This window comes from Manis pentadactyla, chromosome 9, assembly GCF_030020395.1.
Source record: "Manis pentadactyla isolate mManPen7 chromosome 9, mManPen7.hap1, whole genome shotgun sequence".
Lineage (NCBI taxonomy): Eukaryota > Metazoa > Chordata > Mammalia > Pholidota > Manidae > Manis > Manis pentadactyla.
This window is the reverse complement of record NC_080027.1, coordinates 15,045,008-15,064,449: the sequence shown is the minus strand read 5'-3', so window position 1 is coordinate 15,064,449 and position 19,442 is coordinate 15,045,008. Positions and strand designations below refer to the sequence as shown.

At 40.9% G+C, this 19,442-nt stretch overlaps 2 protein-coding genes across 2 annotated transcripts in view; one reads left to right on the top strand and one right to left on the bottom strand.

Annotated features, from left to right (window-relative positions):
* Window positions 1–698: 698 nt before the first annotated feature.
* ASRGL1 (asparaginase and isoaspartyl peptidase 1) overlaps window positions 699–19,442 on the top strand; it is a 32,413-nt gene continuing 13,669 nt past the window's right edge. Inside the window, exons 1-4 of the mRNA XM_036925769.2 lie at window positions 699–1,225; window positions 1,542–1,742; window positions 16,241–16,383; window positions 16,957–17,114. Coding sequence (XP_036781664.2) covers window positions 1,216–1,225; window positions 1,542–1,742; window positions 16,241–16,383; window positions 16,957–17,114 — 512 coding nt within the window. The 5' untranslated portion in view covers window positions 699–1,215. The remainder of the gene's footprint in view (window positions 1,226–1,541; window positions 1,743–16,240; window positions 16,384–16,956; window positions 17,115–19,442) is intronic.
* AHNAK (AHNAK nucleoprotein) overlaps window positions 16,666–19,442 on the bottom strand; it is a 134,371-nt gene continuing 131,594 nt past the window's right edge. Inside the window, exon 6 of the mRNA XM_057506982.1 lies at window positions 16,666–17,064. Within this exon, the coding sequence (XP_057362965.1) occupies window positions 17,042–17,064 (23 nt within the window). The 3' untranslated portion in view covers window positions 16,666–17,041. The remainder of the gene's footprint in view (window positions 17,065–19,442) is intronic.

Genomic DNA, 19,442 nt, shown 5'->3' with positions numbered 1-19,442 from the left:
CTTTTTAGTTTTCAATTACAAAACGTTGGCACATCCCTTTACACATCTCGCCACCGACAGCAACAGCTGTCCCCCAGCCTCAAGTGGAGGAGGAGGGTCTCCGCACCCCATTCAGGAAGCTGACGTGAGCAGAGGGCCCGCGTGGTTCCGGTCCCGGGAGGCGGACTGCTGAGCCCCAGCAGGGAAGACAGAAGCCCGCAGAGGTGCAAGATCTCGAGCGGCGGCCGCGCGCCGGGCTTTACGGTAATACTGCGCGCAGGTCTTTACGCGTCAGGCTTTACGGTAATCCTGCGCGTCTGGTCGCGCCGGCCCGGACCTCGTACGCAGGCGCTGAGCCGTTGCCGGAGAAACGGTCGCGGGCTTTGCGGTGTTCGCACCCACCTAGCAGACGGTCCGCGGCCGGCTGGGAGACTCGGCCTGAGGTCCCGGCGTCCGCCTCCCGCCGCGTCCTCGTTGAGGCGACGGCCCTGCCGGTCGCCGGAGCTGGGGAAGCTCCCTCCCTGGTACGGGGGTTCGAGGCGGGATGGCGCCGACGAGATTGCAGGGCCCGGATTGTCAAGGCTGAGGAACTCCCGTGCGATAGGGAGCATCTCTGCAAGGGGGTGGACCTCACCAGCTTAGGGTTGTCCCCCAGAATTCCGTGGGTGTGGCTCGGTCGGTCCCTACATGGCCTGGACCCGAAAAGATCCGCGGGAGCCTGGATGCTGAGCCCCGCCTGCAAGTGCCTGTTCAGCCCCAACCCGAGCACCTGCCCTTAATCCTCAGGCCTGCTGCATGGGACCTGCGCTAGCCCACCAGGAAGCATCCTGGGCCGGCGATTGCTCGCAAGCAGCAGGTTTCAGCTGTGGACCTCAGACCCCATACGGCCCTCTCTACCCTCTTTCCCCCGGGGCCAGTTTGGTGACCGTGGTCGCCGCTGTCTCCCACCTCTGACAGGCCCGGAATGGCTTCTGACATGCGGCAAGACCCGGGTGCTTCGGCTTCCGCGGAATTAGTAACAGCTTTAGGGCTGGTGTCTTTCCCAGAGGCCCCACCAGTGGCCTTCAGTTATCCAGGACTTCTAGGCATGTGAAAAGGGACCTCCCCAGGGGAAACGGGATCCCATGTGGACCCCAGAAGGAGTGCTGGAGGCTCTGGTCCCCGGACGCCTTCCCCGTCCCTTCGCAGCCGGGGCAGTACGGGTCAGTGGCCGAAGTTCTCCAGGGAAACAGGCCGATGGCAGCCGGTGAGGAGGGGACACGGGCTCTTCATCTCGGAACCCCCGGCCCCCCACCACGAGGGCCGCAGGTGCCCCAGGCCAGGTGCTACCGGGGGAAGCAGGAGGCCACGGGTGCTGCGGGCATTTTGTGCAGAGTTCAGTCGGAGCCGCGTCTTTTCCTCCACCCCCGTGCTCTCAGGAAATTGCCTTAGGCTGTAAACCCTGCCTCCCGCCGGGAATGGAAACTAGACCTCGTCCCCAACGAACCCTCCCAGCATTACACCCCGTGCGGTTTTCGTGAGTCCGTTTGAGATGATGACTCTTTCCTCTTCCTGATGCTTAGGATCCGTCAACATGAATCCCGTGGTCGTGGTCCATGGCGGCGGGGCCAGCAGTTTCTCCAAGGACCGGAAAGAGCGGGTGCGCCAGGGTGTCGTCAGAGCCGCCACCGTGGGCTACAGCATCCTCAAGGAGGGGAAGAGCGCGGTTGACGCCGTGGAAGGAGCCGTGACCGTCCTGGAAGATGATCCCGAGTTCAACGCAGGTAGATTTGCACTGCAACTACTAAGTGATGCCAAACAGGGTTCAGCGTCTTCCCCAGAAGATAGAGAACTTCCTAAAGTGTCAGTGAATCTCATCAGCTATGTGGTAAAATTTAATATACTGAAGATATTTAACTTTACTCTTTTTACCCGTTGACCAAGTTGCTTTAAGAATTGTGAAATCCATCAGTGCACCTTTTTTTTTTAACCCGCTTCCTGGAATTCAGGTAGCAAGAGGCTTTTTGTTTGTTTGTTTTGGCTTTTATTATCATAATTTTTTTAAAATTCATCAGATGTACAGCACAATGGTTCAACAGTCCCCCTGCCCCTTGGTAACCACTGGTCACTTCTCAGCTTCCATGAGTCTAATGCTGTTTTGTTCCTTCTGTTTTGCTTTGTTTCAAATTCCACAAATAATTGAAATTGTAATGGTATTTGTCTTTGTCTGCCTGGCTTATTTCACTGAGGATAATACCCTCTAGATTCGTCCATGTTGTTGCAAATGAGAGGATTTCTTTTCTTTTTATGGCTGAATAATATTCTATTATATCTTCTTTTTTATTATAATTTTTGTTATTAAGGTACTATTGATATACACTCTCATGAAGGTTTCACATGAAAAACAATGTGGTTACTACATTCACCCATATTATAGAGTCCCCCCCTATTGCAGTCACTGTCTATCAGTGTAGTAAGATGCCACAGAGTCACTGCTCTGTGCTACACTGTCTTCCCCATAATCCTCCCTACACCTTGTGTACTAATCATAATACCTCTCAATCCCCTTCTCCCTCACTTCCCACCTGCCCTTCCCTTTGGTAACCACTAGTCCCTTCTTGGAGTTTGTGAGTCTGCTGCTGTTTTGTTCTTCAGTTTGCTTTGTTGTTATACTCCACAAATCAGGGAAATCATTTGGTACTTGTCTTTCTCCACCTGGCTTATTTCACTGAGCATAATACCCTCCAGCTCCATCCATGTTGTTGCAAATGACAGGATTTGTTTCTTTCTTGTGGTTGAATAGTATTCCATTGTGTATATGTACCACATCTTCTTTATCCATTCATCTACTGATGGACACTTAGGTTGCTTCCATATCTTGGCTATTGCAAACAGTGTAGTGATAAACATAGGGGTGCATATATCTTTTTGAATCAGAGATTTTGTTTTCTTTGGATTAACTCCTAGGAGTGGAATTACTGGGTCTAATGGTATTTCTATTTCTAGTGTTTTGAGGAACCTCCATGCTGCTTTACTGTAGTGACACCAATTTGCAGTCCCACCAACAGTGTAGGAGGTTTCCTATTTGTCTGCACCTTCACTAGTATTTGTTATTTCTTGTATTCTGGGTAGTGGCCATTCCGACTGGTGTGAGATGATATCTCATTGTAGTTTTAATTTGCACTTCCGTGATTATTAGCAACATGGAGCATCTTTTCATGTGCTTGTTGGCCATTTTCATTTCTTCTTTGGAGAAGTGTCTGTTCAGGTCCTCTACCCATTTTTTGATTTGGTTATTTTTTGGGGGGGGTGTTGAAGCAGATGAGTTCTTTATATATTTTGGATGTTAAACCCTTATCAGATGAGTCATTTACAAATATATTCTGCCATACTCTAGGATACCTTTTTGTTCTGCTGATGGTGTGTGTCCTTGCTGTATAGAAGTTTTTTAGTTTGATGTAGTCCCACTTGTTCATTTTTTATTTTGTTTCCCTTGCCCAAGGAGATGTGTTCAGGAAAAAGTTGCTTATGTTTATATTCAAGAGATTTTTGCCTATGTTTTCTAAGAGTTATTTCATGACTTACATTCAGGTCTTTGATCCATTTCGAGTTTACTTTTGTACATGGAGTTAGACAATAATCCAGTTTCATTCTCTTACATGTAGCTGTCCAGTTTTGCCAACACCAGTTGTTGAAAAGGCCGTCTTTTCCCCATTGTATATCCATGGCTCCTTTATCATATATTAATTGACCTTAAATGGGTGGGTTTATATCTGGGCCCTCTATTCTGCTCCATTGATCTATGGGTCTGTTCTTGTGCCCGTACCAAATTGTTTTGATTATTGTAGCTTTGTAGTACAGCTTGAAGTTAGGTAGTGTAATCCCCCCACCTTTGTTCTTCTTCCTCAGGATTGCTTTGGCTATTCAGGGTCTTTTGTGGTCCCAGTGAATTTTAGAACTGTTTGTTCTAGTTCATTGAAGAATGCTGTTGGTGTTTTGATAGGGGTTGCATTAAATCTGTAAATTGCTTTGGGCAGGATGGCCATTTTGACCATATTAATTCTTCCTATCCGTGGGCATAGGATAGATTTCCATTTTTGTTGTCTTCTTTAATTTCTCTCATGAGTGTCTTGTGGTTTTCAGAGTATATGTATTTCACCTTGGTTAGGTTTATTCCTAGGTATTTTATTCTTTTGATGCAATTGTAAATGGAGTTGTTTTCCTGATTTCTCTTTCTGCTAGTTCATTGTTAGTATATAGGAATGCAACAGATTTCTGTGTATTAATTTTGTATCCTGCAACTTTGTTGAATTCAGTTATATTATTTTTTGGTGGAGTCTTTAGGGTTTCTATGTATAATATCATGTCATGTGCAAACAGTGAGAGATTAAATTCTTCCTTACCAGTTTGGATGCCTTTTATCTCTTTGTGTTGTCTGATTGCCACAACTAGGACCTCCAGTACTATGTTGAATAAAAGTGGTGAGAGTGGGCATCCTTGTCTTATTTCTGATCTTAGAGGAAAAGCTCTCAGCTTTTCGCTATTAGGTATGATGTTGGCTATGGGTTTGTCATATATGGCCTTTATTATGTTAAGGTACGTACCCTCTATACCCAATTGGGTGAGAGTTTTTTTCATGAATGGATGTTGAATTTTGTTGAATGCTTTTTCAGCATCTGTTGAGATGATCATCTGGTTTTTATCCTTTTTGTTAATGTGTATGATATTGATGGATTTATAAATATTGTACCATCCTTGCCTCCATGGAATAAATCCCACTTGGTCATGATGGATGATCTTTCTGATGTATTTTTGGATTTGTTTTGCTAATATTTTGTTGAGGATTTTTGCATCTATGTTCATCAGGATATTGGTCAGTAATTTTTGTGTGTGTGGTTTCTTTGCCTGGTTTTGGTATTAGAGTGATGCTGGCCTCATAGAATGATTCCTCCTCCTCTTCTATTTTTTGGATTGCTTTAAAAAGCATGGATACTTGCTCTTTAAATGTTTGGTACAATTCAGCTGTGAAGCAGTCTGGACATGGAGTTTTGTTTTTGAGGAGTTTTTTGATTACCAGTTCGATTTCACTGCTGGTAATTGGTCTGTTCAGATTCTCTGTTTCTTCCTGGGTCAGTCTTGGAAGGTTGTGCTTTTCTAGGAAGTTGTCCATTTCTTCTAAGTTGTCCAATTTATTGGCATATAATTTTTCATAGTATTCTCTAATAATTTTTTTGATTTCTGCTGTATCCCTTGTATTCCTTCTTCATTTCTGATTCTGTTTATGTGTGTACACTCTTTTTTTCTTGATAAGTCTGACTAGGGGTTTATCTGTTCTGTTTATTTTCTCAAATAACCAGCTCCTGGTTCAATTGAATTTTTATTGTTATATTCTTCTCTATTTCTGCTCTGTCCCTCCTTCTACTGACTTAGGGTTTCATTTCTTCTTCTTTTTGTAGTTATTTAATTGTGATTTTAGATTGTTTACTTGGGATTGTTCTTATTTCTTGAGGTAAGCCTGTATTGCTATGTACTTTCCTCTTAGAACTGCCTCTGCCGCATCCCACAGATTTTGGGCTGTTGTATTTTTGTTTTCATTTGTCTCCACGTATTGATCAGTTTCTGTTTTAATTTGTTCATTGATCCACTGATTATTTAAAAGCACATTGTTTAGCCACCATGTGTTTATAAGTCTTATAAGTCTTTTTTTTTCTTTGGGTAATTTATTTCTAGTTTCATACCATTGTGGTCTGAGAAGCTGCTTGATATAGTTTCAGGCTTTTTTACTTTATTAAGGTTCTTCTTGTGGCCTTGTATGTGATCTTTTCTGGAGATCGTTCCATGTACACTCGAGAAAAATGTGTATCCTGCTGCTTTTGGGTGGAGTGTTCTGTAGATATATGTTAAGTCCGTTTGATATAATGTGTTGTTCAATGCCTCTGTTTCCTTGTTTATTTTCTGCCTGGTTGATTTGTCTATTGATGTGAGTTGCATGTTAAATAAAGTCTCCTGAAATGAATGTGTTACAATCTATTTCATCCTTTAATTCTATTAGTATTTGTTTTACATATTTAGGTGATTCTGTTGGGTGCATAGGTATTTATAACGATTATATCCTCCTTTTGGGACTGATCCCTGTATCATTGTGTAATGTCCTTGTCTCTTGCTACTTTCTTTGTTTGAATTCAGTGTTATCCATATAAATACTGCTATGCTGCTTTTTTCTCTCTATTATTTGCATGGAATATCTTTTTCCATCCCCTCCCCTCACTTTTAGTCTGTGTATGTCTTTGGGTCTGAAATGAGTCTCTTGTAGGCAGCATATAGATGGGTCTTGTTCCCTTATCCATTCTTCCATTCTGTGTCTTTTGATTGGTACATTCAGTCCCTTTACATTTAAGGTGATTATTGATAGGTATGTACTTATTGCCATTCTGTTGTTTTCTGCTGTTTTTTTATATCTCCTCTCTTATTCTCGTTATTGGTGGTTTTCTTTAGTGTTATAATTGGATTTCTCTCTCTTTTTAAATTTTATTTCTATGTAACAGTCTATCTTAAATCACTGATTACTCTATTTCAAACACAATCTAAAGGTACTTTTTTCTTCTTCTTCCTCTTCCACATTTTTCATATTAGATGTCATAATCTGCACTTTTTGTGTATCCCTTGACTGATTTTGTGTATAGTTGATTTTGCTTCTTTTGTTTTAATTTCATACTTGTTTGGCAGTTAGTTGTTCTACTACCGTTACTATGGGCTTATTTTTACTGGTGAAAGCTATTTAGGTATAGGGTTATTTCCATCTATAGCAACCCCTTTAACATATTGTAAGACTGGCTTAGTGGTGGTACATTCCTTAACTTTTATTTATCTGGAAATTGTTTAATCCTTGCCTCAAATTTTAATGATAATTTCCCTGGATAGAGGATTCTTAGCTGGAGGTCCTTCTGTTTCAGTATATTAAATATATCATGCCACTCCCTTCTGGCTTTAATAAGAGTTTCTGTTGAGAAGTCTGCTGATAGCCTGATGGGGTTTTCTTTATAAGTAATCCTTTTTCTCTGGCTGCTTTCAACACTCTCTCCTTATCCTTGATTTTTGCCATTTTAATTTTTATACATGTTGGTTTTGTCTTGCTGGCTTTCCTTGTATTAGGGGATCTCTGTGCTTTCATGATCTGAGTGTCTATTTCCTTCCCCAGATTGGGGAAGTTTTCAGCAATAATTTCCTTAAGCAGTCTTTCTATCCCTTTGTCTTTCTCTTCTCCTTCTGATACCCCTGTTATGTGAATATTGTTTGGTTTGGATTGGTAACATAGCTCTCTTATTGATTCCTAGAGATCCTTTTTTCCTCTCTGTTCCTCAGCTTCTTTGTTTTCCTGTTCTCTAATTTGTTTCATTTACCTTCTCCTCTACATGATCCAATCTTTTAAATCCCTCCATGTATGTTTCATTTCAGATACTGTATTTTTCAGCACTGAGTAGCTCTTTTTCAGGTTTTCTATCTCTTTGTTGAAGTCCTCCCTGAGATCTTGAATACTTTTCTGTAAACCATGAGCATGCTTATGACTTTTATTTTTAAATCTTTATCAAGAAGATTGGTGATCTCTGTTTCATTTAACCCTGTGGACTAAATCTGCATAGGACTTTGAATTTAGCTGACTCCTCTGGCTTGAGGATTATCATGATTTTATTGCTGTTGCTAGTCTCGTTATAGTGCTCCAGTTTTCTCACCCAGGGACCATTGCGGAAGATGGGAAACAAGTATATTGTAAGGAGAGAGTTCTGTAGGGTTGGGCTGTGGGTAAAATTGTAGTATTTCCAGAATCTTTTGTGTGGCCTTAGTGCATCTCCATATCAATAGGTGTTTCCAGGAGGTGGAGAGAAGTAGTCCATCTCCATATCAGTGGTAATTACAAGGGCAAGCAAGAGCTTATATGGACCGGAGAGGTTAGGTGGGGTCTCTTCTGCTGCAGCCTGGTTGAGAGAGATGTGGAATGACTGCTTATAAGAAATAAACGGGTCTCTCCCACTTTATTTCTCCCTTTGACTGATTTTGGTTTCAAAGGTGTTTTGCCCCAGGATTTAATCCCAGAGTCACAAGCCCTCTTTCTGGGGTTCTGCCTTGCAGTTTTAATTGGATGAAATTCCTCTGCCTGCTCATTTTGTCAGGGATTCTGTTTCTTCCTTTGTATTAGGTGTCTCTGCTATTCTTTCTGGTCTAAAGAGTAATAGCTTTATGAAGAAGGTGTGCTGTGGTGCCCAGAAGATTCTTTACTCTCAGGTGCCTGGCTCGGTTTTGCAGGGGTCCTGGTTGTTGGTATGCCATGGGTGGGCCGCCTTTCTGTCTGGCGTCTGTAGTGGTCTGAGTCTGGGTGGGCAGTTTGCTTGAGCTGCTGCTTTTGTGATCAGCTCAGGCATCTCTGTTGAGCCTGCTGTAGGTGGGGCTGCCCTCTGCCTGGCCCACAGGAATGGTGGACCTGCAGGGCTAATGGGGTGGGCGGACAGATGTGCCCCAGCCCAACACACAGCTCTGGGTTTGGACACCCACAGGGGGGAAGGAGCTGTTGGGGCTGTCTCCTCCAGGCACCTCCCCAGTTGGGCTGAAGTGGAGCCAGGCAAGCTGGGAAAATCTCTCGCTGCCTGCCGGCGGCAAAGTCTGATGCTGCCACTGGGCCCAGGGGGTTGGTTCCCGGCAGTGTGCAGGAAGGTGCCTCAGGGCTGCATTGCCAGCAAGAGGCATGGAGTGGCCGGATCTCCCAAGAGTTCCCTGTCTGTTGAGCTGAGGAAGGGCTGGGGCGGTGTCCTCCACCTGCTCTTTCTCCTCAGAGTTCTTCTGTGCAGCCCTCGTCCTCTCTGGTACCCCTCCCACTGCTGGCACCACCTCTGCTTTGGGTCTCAGGACTGGAGGAGCGTGCCTGCCCTGCACACTGGCTGGGGTCTCAGCCTCCCAGAGGGTTCCGCCTGCCCCTTGTGTCCAACCCCACTAATTACCAGAATCCAGTGTAACGTGGGCTCGTGCTCCCAGAGCAGATCTCCAGGGCCAGGGGTGCAGCCCTCCTGGGCTCCCATCCCCTCCCCACTCTTCTGCTCTTTCTCCCGCCTGTGGCCTGGTGTGGCAGGAGGGCTCCTGCTCGGTCTCGGCTTTGCCGCCTCACCATTTTCTGTGCGGTCCTCTCTTCTTCCTCAGGTGTAGGGAGTCTGTTCTGCAGTCTTCAAGTCGTTTTCAGGTCTAGTTGCATTTGCCGTATTTTCCTCCTCTATGTGTTTTTAGGAGGAGGTTTCTATCTTGCCTTCCTATTCCGCCATCTTTAAGCTGATCTGTCCAGCAGGAGGCTTTTTCATTACATCTTTTTGTTGGGGGTGGGTAGACTGCAACCAAAAACTGTATCCATTTTATGTTTTGTAAAGTGTATGCACCTGTGTAATCAAGATTTAAAACATTTCCATCACCCCAAAGGTTCTCTCATGCCACTTTGAAGTTAACCTCCCCCCGCCATCCCCAGCACCAGGCATCTTATGATCTACCTCTGTCGTAGATTAATTTGCATTCTGTAGATTTTATACAAATGCCCTCATGCAGAGTATATTCTTTTGTGGTTGGCTTCTTTCACTCTGTCCTCAGAGGAGTAAACCGTCATAACTACTGAGTCTCTACCATGTACCAAGCAATGGTCATGATTTAATTCATTTAATCTGTACTGTAGTTCTGTAAGTTAGGTATAATTATTATGCTCATTTCTCAAATTAGAAAAATAAGGCACTAAAAAGTTAGGTAACTGCTGGAAGACATTAATTTACCTTTTCATTTTAAAATAAAAAACCTATGATCTAAGGATTAAAATACTTTTTGGGATTATGCCACCTACCCACCATCTGTCCGGAAAAAGAATTCCAGGAGATCGTAACCAGTCTCAGTCGTCATCCGATATCCACTGAGTATTTCTTCAGTCACTTTGCCTCTGCCAAGCACTCTTTAAGACTCAATGCAAAATTTCCTAAGTCGGCCTGACCATACAGTGAAACATGACAGCACTTTTTCTTTTTTTTAATTGAAGTATAGTTGATGTACGATCTTAATTTCAAGTATACGAGATGGTGGTTCAGCATTTACCCACGTTTTTAAATCCTCACCCCCACTAGTGCAGTTACTGTAGTCAACATAGGAAGACGTTACAGAATCAATGTGGCTGCGTGGTTGTTGAAGCAGAATTTACTACATGCTGCCCTTGCCAGCAGGGGGAGCAGCTCGTTGTTTCAGTGAGGGATTTGTTGAACTGTATGCCTGTTAGTAGTTGGGACCCTCTTGGCGTACAAACCCCACTCTTTCCCCAAGGACCTCCATTTGGAGCAGGTCATTCTGGTCTCCCCACCGTCTCTGAGCTAATAGGATGAGTCATCTGCATGAACCCGGGAAGTATGGATTAGGGAAGTAGAGCAGCTAGTTCTCCATCTTTCGCTCCGTACCAAGCCTGCCTTCTGAGCGTCTTCCTTCTAATTTCCCAGGTGTCTGACATTCAGCACATTGAGGGAGAAGAGAGTAGGGCTGAGAAGAAGGAAATCAAAGATTTAGGGGGAAAGGTAGAACTTTTAACAACATACAGCCCACCTCGAGCTCTTGTTTTCCATCCGCCTTTGCCAGTTGAGGTCAGTACAAGCACACAGTATTTCTGGCAGCCTCTGTAGTAATCCCCTGGAAGAATTGTTTGGGAACTGAGCTAGGTGGCAATAATCAGCCCTTGCGATGCAGCTTATCTGAGTGTAAACACATCGTCTTTGTTTATACTGTGTTCATATTTCAACATGTATTTCACTTTATGTTTAAAACTTCTTTGATAATACTTAGTTTATTAGGAAGTGGTTTATTTATTGGAAACCAACACTGTAAAAATTAAACTTATAGATTTGAATGCTAGAAATATTCTTTAAAGACTTAGAGTGGCAACCATATAATGGTCCTTCGCTTCCACTGGAGTTGAGCAATATTTACATAGAACTTTAAATAGTTAATTTATTCTCCCTACAATTCAATTTTGTAAGTTGTCAAAGAGTCTTTAGGATTACATGATCTGTAAGTATCCACTCTCTTCCTGAACTACTTATAATGTGACATCTATAAGGTTTAATCAAATAAATAAATAAATAAGGTTTAATCAGGCTGGTTGTTTATTTATTATTGAGTTTAAGAGTTCTTTCTGTAATTTGGATGACCGTCCTTCAGTCACACATAGACGTATCTTTTACACATAGTTTCTACTAGTCTGTAGCATGTCTTTTCATTTCTCCTGGCAGTGTCTTTGATATAGCATTCTTTCATTTTTAATGAAATCTAGTTTAACCATTTCTTCTTTCGGGCTTCATGCCTTTAGTATTTTATCTAAAAAAGTAAATCTCAGGTTCATCTAGATTTTCTCCTATGCTGTCTTCTAGGAGTCTTAGAATTCTGCACTTTACATTTAGGTCCGTGATCTGTTTTGAATTAATCTTTGTGAAGGGTTTAAGGTCTGTGTCTACATTCATTTTGTTGCATATGGAGGCCCAGTTGTTCGAGCACGTTTGTTGAGAAGCCTTATCTTTGCTCCACTGCATTGCCTCGGCTCTGAAGATTCTGCACCAGTTCCAATGTGCTTGGCTTTTCCCACGCCACCACACAAGGCTCCTACAGCAGCCGAGTGTCCTAACAATTCAGCTCCATTCGCACACCAGCTGCCTGGAGACAGCTTCAGGTGAACAGCTCATCCCCGCAAGACCTCCCTGCACTTGAGATGCCAATCACAGGTCCAGGTTGTTACCTGTGCTTCTGACAGACTAGCTACAAACCAGAGGTTCCCAGGACCCCTTCCCGGTGTTTCATTAATTTGCTGGAGCAGCTCACAGAACTCAGGAAACCAGTTCACTCACTAAGTGACCAGTTTATTGCAAAGGATATTAAAGGATATGAATCAACAGCCAGATGAAGAGGTAACAGAGGGTGAGGTCCCAAACAAAGGAGCTTCTGTCCCTTTGGAGTTTGGGGCCTGGCCTGGGTGCATGTGGAAGTATTCTGGTTCCCCAGCCTGGAAGCACTCTGAACCCCATCCTTTCGGGTTTTTATGGAAGTTTCGTAACATAGGCAGGATTGACTAAGTCGCTGACTATTGGTGATTGACTCAATTCCCCTCCCCTTCCAGGAAATCCGGGGTGGGACTGAAAGTTCTAAAGCGGTATTCATGGGTTGTTCCCCTAGCAACTGGTCCCCCCCTTCATCTTTAGGGGATTTCCAAGAGTCTCCTCATTAACAGAAACTCTATTGTGGTTAAAAGCAGTTTGTTTTGCATAAGACATCCATTCATCTTTATGGCTCTGAAGCAATTTGTAGAACTGAGGACAGAAGACCAAATATAACAATAGGTGATCCCATGGCTCGTATCCCTTAGTCCAAGGCTTTTGGGAGCTGTAAGCCAGGAACCTTGCACAGAAACCAAAATATGTATTTATTAAAAATCACCATATTACAGCTCCTTTGTCAAAGATCAGTTTACTGTATATTTCTGTGGGTCTTGTTCCTGAGTTCTCTATTCTGCTCCATCGATCTAGGACTGTCTCACCGTCTTAATTACTGTTGCTGTATAGTAAGTGTTATCTACAGAAGATTTTATTCATTTCCAGTCTTTATGCCTTTTATGTCTTTATTAAGTCCTTGCCTTTTTGCACTGGCTAAACCCCTCAATATTATGTTGAATAGGAGTGATGAGAGCAAACATCCTTGTGTTATTCCTAATCTTGGTGGAAAGCACTGTCTTTCACCATTAAGTATGGTGTTGGTTGTAGGATTTTATAGATACCGTTTCTCAGGTTAAGAAGTTCCCTTCTTCTTAGTTTCCTGAGATTTTTATTATAATGTATGGATGTTGAATTTTGCCAAATGCTTTTTCTGCATCTACGAGGATGACTATAAGGTTTTTCTTTTGTCTGTTGAAATGGTAAATATTGATTGATTTTTTTGATTGATTTGATTGATTGATTGGTTCCTGAGTTTTGCATCCCTGGGACTAACCATTTGTTGTTATGTGTTATCTGTTTTGCTTTGATAGTGTTTTTCTGAGGCTTTTGCATCTATGTTCATGGTGGATATTGGCCCATAGTTGTAACATCTCTCTTGTTTTGATAAGAGGCTAATGCTGACTTCATAGGATGTATTGGAAAGTGTCGCTCCTTTTTTTCTTAAGAGTTTGTATAAGACTGGTAATTTTTTTTTTAATGTTTGGTAAAATTTGCCAGTAAAGCTGTCTGAGACTGGAGCCTTTTGTTTATTTTTGTTTTGTTTTGATGGAAAACTTTTAGTGAAGACATCAACTTATTTAGTATGTATGGAACTATTCAAGTTATCCGTTTCTTCCTTGAGCTTTGTTCAGGGTGTCTTTCAAGGAATGTTTCTATTTTGTATAACATGCTGCATTTATACGCATAAAATTACATCATTATTCTTTTAATGTCTGTAGAGCCAGTAGAGAGGCTCCCTCTTTCATTCTTCATCTTTGTAATTTGTTCTTGTTTTGTTTCCTTGGCCAATCTATTTAGAGTTTACCAAGTTTATTGCTCTTTTTAAAGAACTAGCTCGGGGTTTGGGGAAGTTTTTGTAGATTTTCTTTGTTTTTTTCTTTTTCCTCTTGCTCATTTTCAGTTCTGAATTTCCCTGATTTCTCTTCATGACTTCCTTACTTCAGCTTAAAGGGAATAATGTGCAATTCTTTTCCCTATTAGATCATGAATTTGGAGCTATTCTTCTTTTAATACAAGCATTTAATGCTTTAAATATTACTTTAAGTCCTGCATTGTTTGCATCCTGCAAGTTTTTGCCTTTTCATTTTTATTCTATGCAAGATATGTTTTAATTTCCCTTGTGACTTCCTCGTTGCACCATAGGTTATTTAGAAGTGTAATGCTTAATTTCTAGATATTTGTGGATTTTCCAAATATCTCTTTGTTGCTGATTTTTAGTTTATTTCTGTTATGATCAAAGGATATACTTTGTGTGATTTGCATTCTTCTAAATTTTGTGAGGGTTTTTTTTGGCCCAGAATATGGTCTGTCTTGGTGAATATCCCATTTGCACTTAAAATGAATGTGTCTGGGGTTGTCAGATGGAAAACTCAGTAAACCTCAGTGAGGTAAGGCTGGTTGACACTGTTGTGTGGATCTTCTGAATCTTGGATTTTCGTCTATTTCTATTAATTACTGAGAAAGGAGTATTGAAGTCTTTAATTATAATTGTGGATTTGTCAATTTCTCCTTCGAGTTCTATCAGTTTTGCTTTGTGTATTTTGAAACTGTTGTTAGGTGCATAGATTGTTGTTTCCTTGATGAATTGACCCCTTTATCATTACTCAGTATCATTATTATTATTAAATGTACATTATTCTGAAGTATACTTTACTCAATATTAATATAGCTGTTTCAGCTTTCCTTTGGTTCACTTTAGCATGGTATAATCCCATTCTTTTACTTTTAACCTATTTATGTCTTTATATTTAAAGTGGATTTCTTATATGCAGCACCTAGCTGTATCTTACCTTGTTATACAGTTTGACCATCTCTGCTTTTTATTGGGATGTTTAGATCATTTATGTCTAATGTGATTATTGATATGGTGAGGTGTAAGTCTATCATCTTGCTAGTTGTTTTGTTTGTCCAATCTATTTATTGTGCCTTTTTCCTCTTTTCTGTCATCTGTCACCTTTTGGAATGATTGAATGCTGTTTACGATTCCATCTTACCTTCTTTGCTAGCTTAGTAGTTAGGCTTCTTTAGGAGTTGAGGATTTATAGCGTACATCTATCACTTATCACAGTTCACCTTCAAGTAACATTGCACTTCATGCCCAGTGCAAGAGCCCTGTGACAGCATACTTCTGTCTCCCCTTTCCTAGCCTTTGGGATAATGTTGTCATGTATTTTACTTCTGTGTATGTTACATATTGCCCAATACCTTGTTATTATTTTTCACATAAACAGTTATATTTTAAAGATATTGTAAAAATAAAAGGAAGAGTTATTTGTTTATCTACATACTAGCCATTTCCAGTGCCCTTCATTCCTTTGTTTGGATCCTGATTGCTCTCTGATATCATTTTCCTTCTGCCTGAAAGACTTCCTTTATTCTTTCTTGTAGTGTGCGTGTATAACATTTCTTCTATTGTGCATTTGCTACTGATGAATTCTTTCAGCTTTTGTGTGTCTGAAAAAGTCTTTGTTTTTGGCTTTTGAAAGATATTTTCACTGGGTATCAAATTATTTCTTTTGGGGCTTTATGGTCTTCTCGCTTGTCTTGTTTCTGATAAGAAGTATATTATCATTCTTATCTTTTCCTCTCAACCTAATGTATCTTTCTCTGGCTGCTTTTAAGGTTTTCTCTTATTAGCACTAAGCTGTTTGATCATGATGTGCCTGGTGTAGTTTTCTTCATGTTTCTTTGGCTTAGAGTTTATTAAGTTTCTTGGATCTGAATTTATAGTTTTCATCACATTTGAAAAAATTCTATCCATTATTTCTTTAAATATTTTCTTGTCCCTCTGTCTCGCCTCTTCTCTTGGGGACTCCAAGAACACATATTTTGAGCTGCTTGAAAATTGCTCCTGAGCTCAGTGATGCTCTGTTCATTTTTTCCCCCAGTTTTTTGTTTTTGGATAGTTTCTATTGCTGTGTCTTCACGTTCATCTTTTCTCTTTCAGTATCTAATCTGGTTTTAATCCCATCAGCTTATTTTTTGTTTCAGACTTTCTTTTTCATCTCTGGAAGTTCTGCTTGGGTCCATGTGCCTGGTAATTTCTTACTGGATACCAGACATCGTAAATTTTACCTTGTTTGGTGCTGGATATTTTTATTACCCTTTAAATATTCTTGAGCTTTGTTCTTACCCATTTTACAAATGAGGAAATAGGCACAAAGAGGTTAAGAGTATCTAGACTTATAGGCATTATCTAGGCAGAGAAAACTGGAGAAAGTGCTAGTGGTAAAGAGAACAGCACACGCAAGGGCGCAGAGTAGTGAGAGCTTGTGGTACTTTCAGGGCAACCTAATACCTCAGTAAAACGTAGCTGAGGAGGTGGAGCTGGAAAAAGTCAGAGGCCAAATCAGGAAGGGCTTTGTACTTTTTATTTTGTAGGTAATGGGGTGCCAAGTCAGATTTGTGTTTTAAAAAATGTTCCTCTGGCAATAGAATAGAGGATGAATTAAAGTAGGCAGCTTAGAGGAAACTTGGAAGCCATTCTAAAGTCTTAATTCCTGCTTTCATCATCTTTGCTTTAGGTCATGGGTCTGTCTTGAATGTAAATGGTGAAGTTGAAATGGATGCTAGTATCATGAATGGAAAAGACCTGTCTGCAGGAGCTGTGTCTGCAGTCCGCTGTATTGCAAATCCCATTAAACTTGCACGGCTCGTTATGGAACAGGTAGGTGTGAATAAAGCCTCCTTTTCCTAAGGAATTGTTACTGCTGTGCATCATTGATTAAAAGGGCTCTGACTGTGGGGAGGTACTTGAGATCACTCTTCTCCTGAAATTATATAAAACAACAGAAGTAATGTTATTTAAGTTAAATAAGCCAAGACTCTGATTCTGTTGATGGTATAATTTGACTAGTAATCACTTGACTAGTGGTTACTTTGCTTTCCCATTATCTTCTTGTATTTTCTTCAGTGTTCACTCAACACATACAACATAATGCTCAGAAACTGAACAGACCAACTGTTTAATAGCATGTGTTAAATAAAAATGCACTGAGTTCTCTAAATTTAAGGTCATATGTCACTTTCCTAGTAATATTCCATCATTCTTGGGTTTTTTGAAAATAAAAAAACTCAGAGAACCACGCTCTTTTCAACATTTGGAAAAGCAAGACAGGGCTTTGCATTTCTGAGACTTTGTATCCAGAGAGAAGTAATTATTTCCACACAGTTGGAACAGTTAAAACGATTTCAACTTTTTCAAAAAAACTGACCATTTTTCCACTTTTTCTGGCTCAAGACATCTCATTGCTTTCTGACTGGCCAAGGGGCAGCAAAATTTGCAGCAGCCATGGGGGTTCCAATGGTTCCTGGACAGCAGCTGGTCACAGAGAGAAACATGAAGCGCCTAGAAAAAGAGAAACATGAGAAGGGTGCTCAGAAACCAGGCTGTCAGAAGTAAGTACCTCCTGTGGCTCACACTTTGGGGAGTTATTGCAGTGTGAAAGGTTGACAAACACCTGATTATCCACATTTCTTAAGTAAGTTCCGTGTTTTGAACAAAATAATTCACAGTAAATAATGGAAAACTGCTCCTTTGATTCTTAAATATGACCTCATTTATTGCTCCTATGAATAGTAAGTCAAAGAATGCCTTGTGTTAGTGTATTAACTCGGGATGCTTCTCGATCGGTTTATCTTAAGTAGACTAAGTCAGTTCTCCATGACGTAGTTTACCCTATGAACTTGCTTAAGCATTCTTTTTTTTTTTTTTTTTTAAATAATTATTTTTTATTGAAGGGTAGTTGACGCACAGTATTACATTACATTAGTTTCAAGTGTACAACACAGTGGTAGAACATTTATATACATAATTCTAGGTTCCAGCTATCACCCTACCAAGCTGTTACAATATCTTGACTATATTCCTTATGCTATACATTACATCCCGGTTACTTATTTATTTTACCATTGGAAGTCTGTCCTTTTTTTTTTTTTTTTTTTTTGTGAGGGCATCTCTCATATTTATTGATCAAATGGTTGTTAACGACAATAAAATTCTGTATAGGGGAGTCAATGCTCAATGCACAATCATTAATCCACCCCAAGCCTAATTTTCGTCAGTCTCCAATCTTCTGAGGCATAACAAACAAGTTCTTACATGGAGAACAAATTCTTACATAGTGAATAAGTTCTTACATGGTGAACAGTACAAGGGCAGCCATCACAGAAACCTTCGGTTTTGCTCATGCATTATGAACTCTAAACAGTCAGTTCAAATATGAATACTCATTTGGTTTTTATACTTGATTTATATGTGGATACCACATTTCTCTCTTTATTATTATTATTTTTAATAAAATGCTGAAGTGGTAGGTAGATACAAGATAAAGGTAGAAAACATAGTTTAGTGTTGTAAGAGAGCAAATGTAGATGATCAGGTGTGTGCCTGTAGACTATGTGTTAATCCAAGCTAGACCAGGGCAATAAAACATCCACGTATGCAGAAGATTTCTCTCAGAACAGGGGGTGTGAGGTTCTAAGCCTCACCTCTGTTGATCCCCAATTTCTCACCTGATGGCCCCCCTGCGACTGTGCCTGTCTTAGGTTGTTCCTCCCTTGAGGAATCTTACCCGTCTCTGGCTAACCAGTCATCTTCCGGGGCCATACAGGGAAATGTGAAGTTGGTAAGTGAGAGGGAAGCCTTATTGTTTGAAAAGGTTAGCTTTTTACTTCTTTGCATATTTATGCCCTGTGGCTTCTATGTCCAGCATTTGTCTTGAGGTATCTTTACCACTTGGAAGAATTATGATACTTGGTAAATTTGATATGAGGCACGAATTCTATTTAAGGGTTGTAATTAGGAAGGAAGAAGAAAAGCTATAGAAGTAGCAGGCGGAAGAAAACATGGGAAGATTGATTATTTCTTTGACATATCTTCTTATAGAGTAACTTCAGCATATATAGGTTTTAAGCTACTACTTAAATTGCGCACACACATTAACATAATAGGAGTATAGTTACATAACCAAAGCATATCTGTAATTACCAGCCATCTCCAGTGAAACCAAGAAAACCAGTTAGGCACCTTAGGCATTTGTGAAAACTTATCTATGATATGGTGGATATTGTCCAACAGAACTTGAACAGTCTGAGAGAAATCAGACCAATTAAAACAACCCATTCCTGGGGACTGTTCACATGCCATATGTTCTTTTAACAGTAAATAGTCTGTAGTTGTAAGACTTTGGAGCGCTACAATTTGCACTTCTCCAAATTCTTGGTTGAGTTCCAACAGTATAGATCCAGTCAAATTTGTTTTTTTACTGTATGCACAGGCCAGCTTAGATATCTCCTTCCTCATTCCCATGGCAAGTCCAGGAACTGGTGGGATGTGTGCATCTACAGCTGTAGCAGTGTGTGGATCTTTGTTGGGGTTTTTTGATGATCATCTTCTGGCATGAGTCTTCCAGAGAGTGCAGATGTTGGAAGTTCTTTTTCATATCGTATCTTAGTTCATTTTTGGGGTAGCCCAATTAGGCTTTGATCCTCTGTATAAACACAAACAGACCCTTTGCCTACACTTTTATATGCCCTTTATACCCTGTGTAGAACTCGTTGGAGGTTACCACACAGGAACTGCCCTTTTTCTTTTTTTTTTTTTTTTTCCTTTGTTTTTGGTATCACTAATCTACACTTACATGACGAATATTATGTTTACTAGGCTCTCCCCTATACCAGGTCTCCCCTATAAACCCCTTTACAGTCACTGTCCATCAGCATAGC